Raw genomic sequence first — 12,470 nt, forward strand, 5'->3', positions numbered from 1 at the left:
ATGTGTATTCCAGTTCCAGGCTAGAGCAGCCTTCCATGAAGGAGAGAGGGGCTGGCCAGTGAATTGTGTCCCGGTCTTCTGTCTCCCCCCCCCCCCCAACACACACACACACACCCGTGACGATGCCCTGCTGAGCTGCAGTGTGAATCTGGTTCTGTTCAGCAGGAGCCTAAAAATAGGTACAAGCTCACCGACTTTGAAGTTGGTCACGGTCCTTTTGATTGATGTGGCCACTGTGTTGCTCCGAGCTTTGTACAGAGACCCAGAAACCAGATTCCTAATAGTCAGGCAGAGATGTACTGCCTAACAGAAGTATCCGTGTGGAAGTTTTGGCTCTGCTCTTACTACAGTACATTAGCTTCTGGCCATACCTGGCTTGGGGCCGGGAACAGGTGACACAAAGCTCATATGACCCCCAGAGACGGGAGCCATACACTTCTAAAAGCTACTGTGTATGGTTGCGTATTTCCAAGACACCCAGCCTCTTGGCCATCCAGGACTTGGTAGTTTAGAGGCGAAGAACCTAGGCTCTGCCTGGACTGAGCTGGATGAGGCTGTTGGTTGTGGGAATGCTCCTGTACCTGTCTATGGGAAACAGTTCCGTGCCTCCAGCCAGCTATGCTGGAGCAGGCAGGATTCACATCCTGGAGGTTCCTAAAGGAATAGGTGTTTTGTGGGCAGAAGGTCACCATCCTCCCTCCCTATGTTAACCTCTATCTCCTCTGTAGGTGGTGCATCCTGACTCCAGACATCAGCCTCCCTTGAACTCTCGGCAACAGCCCCACCTGGACTCTGGCTCCCTGTCCCCTGGACGGCAAGGCCAGCAGCCTCGAAGGGATCCCCCCAGAGAAGGCTTGCGGCCACCCCCCTACAGACCGCGCAGAGACGCTTTTGAAATTTCTACTGAAGGGCATTCTGGCCCTAGCAATAGGGACCGCTCGGGCCCCCATGGGGCCCGTTCTCACAACCCTCGGAACCCAACGTCCACTGCCATGGGCAGCTCTGTGCCCAGCTACTGCCAGCCTATCACCACTGTGACGGCTTCCGCTTCTGTAACTGTCGCTGTGCACCCCCCACCTGGACCTGGGCGCAACCCCCGAGGGGGACCCTGTCCAGGCTACGAGAGCTACCCCGAGACTGATCACGGGGTGTTCGAGGATCCCCATGTGCCTTTTCATGTCAGGTGTGAGAGGAGGGACTCGAAGGTGGAGGTTATAGAACTACAGGACGTGGAGTGTGAGGAGAGGCCGTGGGGGAGCAGCTCCAACTGAGGTGTGTACCACAGGTATCCGGTGGTGCTTCCCGGGGCCATCTGAGCAGTGTCCCAAACTGGAACTTGGGGGGTGGGGGTGGGGAGACCTTTTATTCCCAAGGCAAAGCTGGTGAGGCCAAACTCTCATCCTTAGAGTAGCAGTTCCGTTCCAAACTGGATTTCTTTTCTTTCACTATTACTCTCTCGAATGCGAGTTTAACGGCTTTACCTGGTTACAGCAGAGTTCTAACAAGTCTGCGGATGACTTTACGGGGTGAAAAATTGATGAAATGTGTTTCTAGCACCACAGTCGTCCCCATTGCAAGGTTTCAGGGCTCTCGGCTGCCCATCCGGAGTTAAGAGCTGTGCTGTGTGAGGCACACAGTTCAGTGTGGTCGTGACCATAACGTGACCTCCTTTTTTGTTCTCTTTTAAAGGGTAATTAAAATCTGAAGCAAAGAGGCCAAAGATTGGAAAGCCCCGCCCCCCCCACCTCTTTCCAGAACTGACTGCTTGAAGACAACTGCTTGGAATTATGGGAAAGCAGTTCATTGTTACTGTAACTGATTGTATTATTTTGTGAAATATTTCTATAAATATTTAAGAGGTGTACACATGTAATATACATGGAAATGTTGTACAGTCTATTGCCTGGGGCCTCTCCACTCCTGCCCCAGAGTGGGGAGACCACAGGGGTCCTCTCCCCTGTGTACATTGGTCTCTGTGCTGCAACCAAGCTTAACCTAGTTTTTAAAAAAGAAATCTCCCAGCATATGTCGCTGCTGCTTAAATATTGTATAATTTACTTGTATAATTCTATGCAAATATTGCTTATGTAATAGGATTGTTTGTAAAGGTTTCTGTTTAAAATATTTTAAATTTGCATATCACAACCCTGTGGTAGGATGAATTGTTACTGTTAACTTTCGAACACGCTATGCGTGGTTATTGTTTAACGAGCAGACATGAAGAGAACAGGTTAATCCCAGTGGCTTCTCTAGGGGTAGTTTGTATGCGGTTCGCATGGGTGGGTGGGTGTGTGCATGTGACTTTCCAATGTACTGTACTGTGATTTTGTTGTTGTAGTTGTTCTTCTTTGTGTTTTTCTTTGCTTTGTATGATCTTAGCTCTGGCCTAGGTGAGCTAAGACGGTCTGGGTCTTTTTCCTGTCTTGATGCTGGTAGAAGGGTAACCCCAATCATCCGTCTTATTCTCTGGGACTGTTCAGAGAAAGCCAGATTTGCTTCATGCCTATGGCTGCTTCTGAGGTCATGGGTAGCCCTCCAAGCACCTCTCCTTATGTTTCAAAGACAAGATGTTCTCACAGACATAGTGTTGCCTATTAAGGCCTCTATACTCAGCAATCATCCCTGGTGGTGAAAAATTGGACAACATTGCCTTGTGGTGAGTCTCAGCTGGGTCATGAGATTACCCTCTAGGAACATGTGGTTGTCCCTTTCTGATGATCACACATGCACATAGCCTCCCAGATGCAGACCAAAAAGCCCTATTTCATTGAAAGTCTATATTAAAGCCTTTACAAATAAGAGTCCCTCCTTGCTGTGACTGCCTGGCTGGGGCATGCTAGTAGTTGTACAGTCTGCCATGTGGGGTGAGTTTCTAAGGACGCTTTCCTACATGTCTTACCCTGTGCACACTTCCTTCTCCACTGTTAGCATCCATCCATGAAAGGGCAGGAAGATGCCCCCCTGTAACAGTATATAGAGGAAGGAAACTCGTGCCTGTGGAAGCTGTCGTGAGGAGTGTATTCTGTGTGCAGCTTCCCTGGATCCCTCCTATCCTTCATGGAAAAATTTAAGGTGATGAGTCTCTAGTAGTACCAGCAATCTAGTGCCCTCAGACTCTAAAGCGTATCCCCCATACTGTAAGGTTCTAATTGGAAGCCACCTGTGACTACCGTGTGTGTGTGTGTGTGTGTGTGTGTGTGTCTGTCTGTCTGTCTGTCTGTCTGTGTGTACACCAGAGGCCCTGGCCATTGACTGCTACTGTCTTAATGCCTGTCAAGCCACTGTCTGCCTACCGAACACCAGCTCTGCTCAGGTATCTTGCACCCTGAGTCGAGGAGGGAGACGTAATTTGCCGAAGCCGTTTTTGGCGGTAGTTCTTGGTTGTGTCCCTTACCCCCGAGCCTTGCGCATGTGACAGAAGGAATTCCGTACAGCCTCTTGGCTTCCGTGCATCATGAATCACATCAGCCAGGGCAGGAAGGACACGGAGCTGGCAGGAGACTAAAGTCAGAGTGTGTGTCTCTTGTCTGTCTCTCTCGTAGTTTTATTTTGTCTGTATTGTTTGTTCATTTGGATGTTTTAATTTTTAAAAGAAAAGATCTTTGCTGATATTTATAATTTTGTATCATAAGAATGTCCTCCAGAATTTGTCATGCCAGTTTATAACAGAAAAAAAAATTGCAGGGATTTTATTTCTATTGGAAACACTATTGCAGTTATGTTTTACTTTTGAACAGAAGTTTTATTTGTATAGAGTGCTTACTAATGTTAAATAGTTCAGAGTATATAACATTTATGTTAAGGACTCAATGGTAGGTTTTAGTGTAAGGAGTTTAAAGGAAATAAATATTCAAACTGGGTCTCGTCTGCCAATTTGGGTGGAAATGAGTTTGTGTCATTTCAATTACAAAGACGAAAGTATGCCATATAATTTATTTATATGAAAATTTATTTTTGTAGTGTACATAGTAGTCATCAAGTCTTTTGACAGAAGTATATTTTTAAAGAATTTATATGTGATGAAATCCGTAATGTCTGGGGCTTTGCTGAGACATGGGTGTGAGGACACATTTCATTGCAAACGACAGCAAGGGAGAGGGAGTTGTGTTTAACAGTGTTAAGAGAGTCCACGTGATTGGAAAGGGTTGGTGTGAGCGTGGTGACCTAGTGTGGTTCTCAGATGAAAATGTACAAAACTCTCTAAATATTAATGTTCAAACACTGATAGAAATTCTAACATGAATAAAGATAATATAACTTGTCGGTTTATGCGCTTGTTTCTAGAATGTTTCTTAAACTATATACACAGGAAGTTCCCGGTCGCCTTGTTCATTTCTTCTTTCTTCAACTTTCTCATGAGAGATGTTTTATGTTTCTATGGGCATTGAGGAAGTCCCTTAATGACTCTTCTGAGTGAGTGTTCCCTTTCTTTATCTTCCCATACAGTACAGGCACTGGGGGGAGTGGAGGGGATGGGTAAGGCCAAATTCAATGTAAATACAGAAATGACCTGGAAAGGTCCATCCGTGGTTAGGAATGACAACCATTCTTACAGAGGGCCGCTCAGAACTGTTAGCTCCAGGGGAATCTGATGCCCTCTTCTGGCCTCTACTGGCACCTGTACACACTTGCACGCCCTACACACAGACACGCAAAGAGACACTGGTTTAAAATTTAGAAGTATTTTAAATACAGGACAATAGTATCACCATAGCCGATGATGTAGCGCTAATTGGCGTGGGACAGCGGTGATTTTTTTTTAAGTGTCCAGTGATGTGATTTCATCATATGCTCATCATGCATGAGGGAAAACACGAGTAGAAATAACACCCCTGTTTCTGGTCACCTCTGTTTTTGTGAGTGTAAGGGCAAACCATTCTAAGCCCGTGGTGAACCCTAGAGGGGGGGATCGGCCAGCTGCAGCCAAGACTGCCTCCTGGTTTTGTATCGATTTGTCAGAAGACGGCCATATCTGTCTATACACACTGTTCATGGCTGTTTTCACTCTCTAATGGCAGAGTTGTGTGGTGTGCAATAGTGATCGACTGGCCTGCAGACCCTTGAAATATTTAATCTCTGGTCTTTAGGAAGAAGCCTGCCAGTTCCTCTTAAGACAAGGAAGTGTTTGGTCAAGTGTGGTCCTTGAGTCAGCATGCCTTGGAAGCATGCTAGAAAACCCAGAGTCCAGTGCTGCTGAAACTCACAAAGTCAGGGTTCTGTGGGAGGGAAACCCAGGAGTCTGGTCTAAGAGTAGGAACAGTTTCTAAATTCCTCCAGGCTAATGTGGCCTTGGCACTCTTGGTCTCAGGCTGAATGGCCAGATTCTGGAAACAACAGATCCGTCCTGACTCTACTGTGTGGTCTTTCCACAAAAACACATGTTCCTCTGTGGGAAAGAGTTGAGACCTGTGAACTTTGCATTTGTGTGAGGGAATCTGGGCACAGGAACTCCCTTCCCAGTGTTGGGACCCACACAGCTGTGAGCAGGACCTCAGCAGAGGCTATGTGCCCCCGATATAACAGGCAGCGGATGTGGGGTCCTCTGTCTTCCCTTCCTGCCTAGAGGCTTTCCCAGCATCCAGTTGGTCAACTGAGGGCATGTCCCTTGAAACCTTGGAAGCCTGTATCATCCATAAATGAAATAAGAACTCATGTTTTCTGAGGGTGGTGTCTGAAGGTTAGAATGGTGGAGTCCTAGGTGAGTGAGGATGTGTTTATTTTTTTTTTTTTTTTTTTTTGGTTCTTTTTTTCGGAGCTGGGGACCGAACCCAGGGCCTTGTGCTTCCTAGGCAAGCGTTCTACCACTGAGCTAAATCCCCAACCCCGAGGATGTGTTTAAAAAGCATCCCATCTGCTCTACAATGACTGCTACCCTGGACCTGAGTTTGCATCTCAGGAGCCTGGGGCCATTGTATAGAAACCCAAGAAGCATATTCAAGCCCTGCAGTGAGCTCCAGCTGGGCTAGAGGAATAGCTCATTCTAGAAAGGGCTTGCTGTGCAAATATGAGGACCTGAGTTCAATCTCCGGGATCCAGGTAAAGCCAGGTACTGGCTGTACTTGTAATCTCAGTGTTGAGGAAAGCAGCTAGTCTAGCCAATCACTGCCCCAGGCCACTGGTTAGAAGACAATGTGTTCCTGAGAAACAATCCTGGAGCTTTGCAGAAGTATATATTCATGCACAGACACACACACACACACACACACACACACACACAACCAAATGCTCAGTTAATAAAAGAAAACAGGGGTTATCTTTTCTTCAGGGGTTATCTTTTCTTTTTTGGATAGAACTAACGATCTGTTCTTAAGTCTTCCGTAGTGAATATCATAAACCATGATAACTTGGCCGGTTCTGAATTCAACTCAAGGAGAACATGGACTTTCTGAATCTGAGCATGGGAAATATTACTAGCATTAATTAGAACCCTAACTGCGAGAAGCGTTTGTTGAGACATGCTTTGTCCCACAGGATGGTGGTTGACTGCCATCCAGTTTTACAGTTTGTTTGTTTTTCCCTGTTTGGGTTTTTGGAGGCCAAGTTATTCTGTGTAGCCCTAGCTGTCCTGGAACTTAAATCTATAGACCAGGCTGGCCTCGAACTCAGTGATCAACTGCTAGCTTTATGTTTTTTATTTTTACATTTACTGGACGTGTGTAGGTCAGAGGACAACTCGTGGGAATCAGTTCTCTCCTTCCACCATGTGGACCCGAGGATAAAACTCAGGTTGTCAGGCTTGGCAGCAGGTACAATCCTGTCAGCCAGTTTATATGTGTTATAATTAGTGTATAGCTAATAAGTAACTTCATTTCTAATCACAGTCTGGGACAAGATTTTAATTAAACTGTGTATCAAGAACTGCCATCTTTATTCAGGACCTAGGAAAATATAACCCCTCACATTCTTTTTCCTCCTCCCCCTTCTTTCCTGTCTCTTCTCTCTCTGTGTCTCTGTCTCTTTCTCTGTCTCTGTCTCTGTCTCTCTATCTGTCTCTGTCTCTGTCTTTGTCTCTCTTTCTCTCTGTCTTGTTCTCTGTCTCTGTCTCTGTCTCTCTCTGACTGTCTCTCTGTGTCTCTGTCTGTCTCTGTCTCTGTTTCTGTCTCTCTCTCTCTCTCTCTCTCTCTCTCTCTCTCTCTCTCTCCTCTCCTCTCCACTCCTCTCCTGTCCCTCCCATTTTTTTTCCACATTAGTTTTAGTTTTACCACAGCTACTAGAAAGACCCGGGCCTCTGAACTCCGGGCAGCAACCATGCTGATACAAAGACAGTTGCTTTGTTTGGATAACTGACCTCCCAAAAGAAGAAATGGAGGTCTACTTGTCATCCAAGAAGACCTCTGCCCCAGGTTTTAATTGCTCTTAATGAAGGTTGTACATAATGAGAACATATACTGTATGCGTGTGTCTGTTTAATCATTCACATAGCTGTAATAGAGGATGTGTCGGTCACCATTCTCTGCATAGGTTTACTGCCAGGAAATTAGAACCGTTGTCATGAACCCCTTCAAGGCACACTCTGGCCTGCTCGGATCCTGGAACTCCAGCAAACAGAGGGCTTGAGGCTCTGTTACAAAAAGAAGTGTAGCCAATGTAAGTGACCCAGATGGCTAGCAACATGGCCCAGCTGGGATGTTCCCAGATGACATGACTTCTTCAACATGAAATCAAGGCTTTTCTGTAGGAATTCCCCCTTGAAGCAAAGGGAACAGAGCTTACTTACGTGCTGCAGATGTCTCTGCAGCCTGTGGATGCCGCCTTGTGTGGCCAAGAAAAGCCATTCCTAGGGTCCAGAAACAGAATCCATAAACTTAAAACATGAGAGCTTTTTTTTTCACGAGGTTTATTTGAGAGGGGAGTGAGCAACTCAAATGTGCAGTTCTCCAGCATGAATTCTACAGGCGACAACGTCACGTTGCAATGTCGAGAAAATTTGAACACGCCGCTAGAGAGAGAACCACCACGGCTGAGACATGGGGACAGTCCTTTCCGTAAGACAGAGACCTCAGCAAGAAGCAATGTCTGTTGGGAGAAGCCTAGGAGGCTCCACGACTCCGTTTTCCTGGAGAGTGTTATCTCAATTCATCTCAAGGTACCAGCACGTGACGTCAGAGTGCACAGCAAGGGCAACCAAGCCGGGCAGGTTGTTCCTGAGAGAGCTGCTGCAGGAAATGCCTCTTATCAATGACACCATCTTTACACGCAACGGACAACAGTTTGTGTTCTTTCGGGAAGCTGGGCGGGGTGGATAATAACCTGGTTTATTTGTATAAAGGAAGAAATTATGTCGATGGGGGAGTACTTGATGAACAAGTTCTGACTGGCAAGTTATTATATAATAACGAGGACAGTGGGAGTAAGCCCGAGTTGAGATGCCTCCCTTCGCAATTATGAATGTGAATTGATGGCAGGGGCAGGTGGACTGGTGTTGAAAGCTTCTGCAGCCGGAGGAAAAGCAAGATGAGGCAGGAATGGAAAGCAGCAGGAGGCCCTCTGCTGCAGACCAGGAGCAACTGTCAGAGGTCCAGATCAGATGACAGAAAGCAAGGCCAGCATCTCAAAAAGGAACAACGTACCCTTCAAAGGAGGCGATGCTGGCAAGGATTGGAAATCATGTCAAGAACTGGCCAATGGCCAGCCGGTGGTGGCACATACCTTTAATCCCAGTACTTGGGAAGAAGAGGCAGGTGGATCTCTGTGAGTTCGAGGCCAGCCTGGTCTATAAAGCAAATTCTAGGATAGCCAGGCCGGTTACAAAACAAAAGAAAACAAAAAATAAAAATAAAAGAACTGGCCAATGACCTCCTACAGGGAGGTCTACATGATGGGAGAAAGGGCAGCCCTTCATGCTTGAACTCTGAGGTAAGTTTGTCCATCTCATGATAGACACTTTTGTCCTTCTTCACAGTTCCCATGGAACCAAGGTGGGAACCAAGATGTCTGATTCACGGAAGGTTAAAGCTGCCAGGGACCCTTTACACCTTGTAACCTGGAGGGTCAATATGGGTTGCTAACTCCCACAGCAATCGAGGAGTTTGTTGCCTCGTTGTCTTCACCTCCAACATTTGTTCTATGTGTTAATTTCAAAGACATGGAGGACTCCCATCCACACTGATGTTGAAGTCTTGCACCTCCAGGAGCCTACGTGCCACCCTGCACACCCAGCAAATGTTTGTGCTAGAGCTAACAGCAGCACCGAGGGAAGCAATTAGCAAATCTCTGAATTCTCCTTCTGATTACACCTAAATTCCAAAAGCTAATTGGCCGAAATGTCCTTCCGTAATTAGAAGCAATTAATACATGAAACTAGGTTTGCATTTCATGATTGAAATCTTCAACTTCATTTACTAATGGCCTCTAATGGCCTGTAATCATAAGGTACACACAATTACAAGGGGATTTTCAAAGTGTTGGAATGGAAGACTGTCTGAATTTATGTACTAGGTCTTCCATTACTGACTACAGAGCCAAGGTCTACTGTAAAACGTGTCATGTGTGCACAAGCTCAAACACTCCCAAAGGAGTGCATTTGTGACATTTGGCCCCCTGTGGATTTCCCACTCTGCTGCCATCCCTTAGCTTCCAGGACCCCACAGACACCTACATCCTCAGGTGTTCAAGTTCCTTGTAACGCCCGTTGTGGCGTTAGCATACAGCCTGTACACATCCTACTGCAGACTTTAAATCACCTTTATATTACTTACTGCTTTAAATCATCTTTATATGACTTATAATACAATATAAATGCTGTGAAAATTGTTATTCTGTATCAACTAGGGTGTAACAGAAAGGTCAGAATGTTCCATATGCGTACAACTTTTTTCAAATACTTTAGACTCAAAGTTGACTCAAAATTAATTCAAAATGGAATTAACCCATGGATGTGAAACTCACAGCTAAACTGCTCTCTCGTCCCCTCTCCCTGAGAAGATTTCTCTCTGTTTTCCTCAGTTAAGCTAGATAACTCCCAGCACCAAAGCCTTCTGAAATCCATCTGTAAGACACAAGGCCAGCGGATAGCTCAGTTCTTAAAGTGCTTGCTATGCAAGCATAAGGACCTGCACTGGATTGCTAGACCCATGTAAAAATCTGGGTAGGGTGGCACATACTTACAATTCTAGCACTGGGGAGGAAGGAGCAGGAGGATGACTCTGGCTCCCTGGCCAGCCAGCTTAGCCTAACCGGCAAGCAATTGGTTTTGTCTCCAAGGTGAAGAATTCCTGAGAAATGACACACAAGATTGTCCTCTGGCCTCCGCATGCACATATGCACACACACACACATGCATGTGCACATAGATAAAAGGATGAAGATGGTTAAGCCTGTCCCTGTGTAGCAGTGAAAGGAAAACTGTTTCTTGTTTGACAGACGCCCCAGGGTTCATCTGCAGAGACCATGAACCAGCAGCAGAGGTCTCTGTGGGAGGAAACAGCAAAGATGAGTGACAGGTGGATGATAGGGTTAGAAAAGGGCATCTGAGACCCAAGCATAGAGGTAAAGCAGGCCTAGAGAGGCGGCATCTGCAGGTGTGAGGCCTTGCAGAAATTCCCCACCTCGCAGCCAAGACTTCTCGTGAGACGGCATTCTAAGACAAAAGCAAAAAGACAGGTGAGTGAAAAGCAGAGCTCTCCTTCACGTTTCAAGGTTTGCCTTTATCTTTATTCACGTGTATGTGACTGTGTCGATGTGAGTATATGCTCTGTGTGTGGTGCCCTCGGAGACCAGAGGGGATGACAAATCGAGGGGCACCGTGCTCTTATCTGCCCCTTAAGATTTCTATTGAACAAGCTGGCTGTGGTGGTTCACAGCTTCAATCCCAGCACTTGGGAGGCAGAGGCAGGTAGATCTTTATGAGTTTGAGGCCAAACTGGTCTACATAGTCCCAGGACTGCCAGGGTCATGGAGAGAGACTCTGTCTCCGAAACAACAAAAATGATTTCAATTTAATGGATGTGCCGTATGCACTTGGTTCCGTCCGCCTGGTTCATGTCTCCACCCTTCCTATCGCTACCTGTTCTTGGAGGACAGGTGTTTTGGTTAGTTTTATTGTCAACTCGACAAACCTGGAAAGAGGAATTACTTTCACCACGTGGGCTTGTTGGATATGTCTATTCAGGAATTTTCTTGGCTGCTAATTGGTGTAGGGTTCAGCCCACTGTGGGAGGTGCCACCTCTGAGTAGGTGGGCTTGGGCTGTGAAAAAGCAGGTTGGGTAAGGCATGAGGAACACATCAGTAAGCAGTGTTGCTCCATGGCCTCTGCTTCAGTTCCTACCCCTGGGCTCCTGCCCTGACTTCCTCAGTGATGGAAGTAACCTGTAGACTGTTTCCTTTCTAGATGCTTCTAGTCATGTGTTTGCCATAGCAACAGAAAACCAACTGCAATAACAGGTAAGAAAAGAGGGTGTGGAGTTGGGTCCTTGGATAGTAATAAACACACACTTTGCTTGCAAGTTTACTTCACGGCTTCTGATAAACTGGGAGTTAGATTATGTTAACCAGCAAACAGCAGCATCACCTGAATGGAATCCGGGAGGGGAAAGTGGTGCATAAGACAGACAGATGTTGACTCAATAATCCTGGGAGGCCCGTGAAGGTTCATTCAACTTCAGGAGGGTTTCCAGAGTCAAGGTTGTGACAGGGCTCACTGCAGGGATAGGGTAACACCTGAGATCATTCCCTAGTAGGGTGGTCATCACCCCTAAGTAAACTCCCAAGTGAGAGGGTCTGAAGAGACAGCTCAGCAATTAAAAGCTCTGGTAGCTCTTACCGAGGACTCAGCACCAAATTCCAGCACCTATACGGCAATTCTTAGCACACACATGATGGCTCCTTACAGTCTATAATTCCAGTCCCAGAAAGTCTGATGCCCTCTTCTGACTTCCATGAGTACTAGGCATGCACATGGTGCACATGCATATGCACAGGCAACACACACACACACACACACACACACACACACACACACGAAATAAATGAACTCATTGAGCTGGAGAGGTGGCTCAGCGGTTAAGAGCACTGACTTCTCTCCCAGAGATCCTGAGTTCAAATCCCAGCAACCACATGGTGCCTCACAACTATCTGTAATGGAGTCTGATGCCCCCTTCTGGTGTGTCTGAGGACAGCGACAATATACATAAAATAAATAATTCTTTAAAAAATAAAATAAAAAATAAACTTAGAGGGTATTGGTGAGGAGTTTTAGTCACATTTGCAGAGTTCCTTTACAATAACAGCTGCGTCTGTATTCTGCTGATTGTCTGGAAGAAAGTACATGCATGCTGCAAAAACGGCCACTGCTTCCTTTTTCCTTCAATTATCATTTATTAAAGATTAATTTTTCTTTTGTGTGTGTGAGTTCTTTACCTGCAGTGTATGCACCAGAAGAGGGCATCAGGATTCTCTGGAACTAGTATTTTTTTGTTTCAGTTTGGCCTTGAACTCAGAAATCTACCCCTGTCTACCTTTATATATTGGA

At 46.1% G+C, this 12,470-nt stretch overlaps 1 protein-coding gene across 5 annotated transcripts in view; it reads left to right on the forward strand.

Annotated features, from left to right (window-relative positions):
- Window positions 1-4,269, forward strand: part of Ptch1 (patched 1) — a 65,027-nt gene extending 60,758 nt beyond the window's left edge. For all 5 annotated transcript variants that reach the window (NM_001389256.1, NM_053566.3, XM_087591633.1 and 2 more), the window contains 2 exons: window positions 729-1,272; window positions 1,690-4,269. In NM_001389256.1, the coding sequence (NP_001376185.1) occupies window positions 729-1,271 (543 nt within the window). In that variant the 3' untranslated portion in view covers window position 1,272; window positions 1,690-4,269. The remainder of the gene's footprint in view (window positions 1-728; window positions 1,273-1,689) is intronic.
- The last annotated feature ends 8,201 nt before the right edge of the window (window positions 4,270-12,470 follow it).

Source organism: Rattus norvegicus, chromosome 17 (assembly GCF_021556685.1).
Source record: "Rattus norvegicus strain SHRSP/BbbUtx chromosome 17, alternate assembly SHRSP_T2T, whole genome shotgun sequence".
Taxonomy (NCBI): Eukaryota; Metazoa; Chordata; class Mammalia; order Rodentia; family Muridae; genus Rattus; species Rattus norvegicus.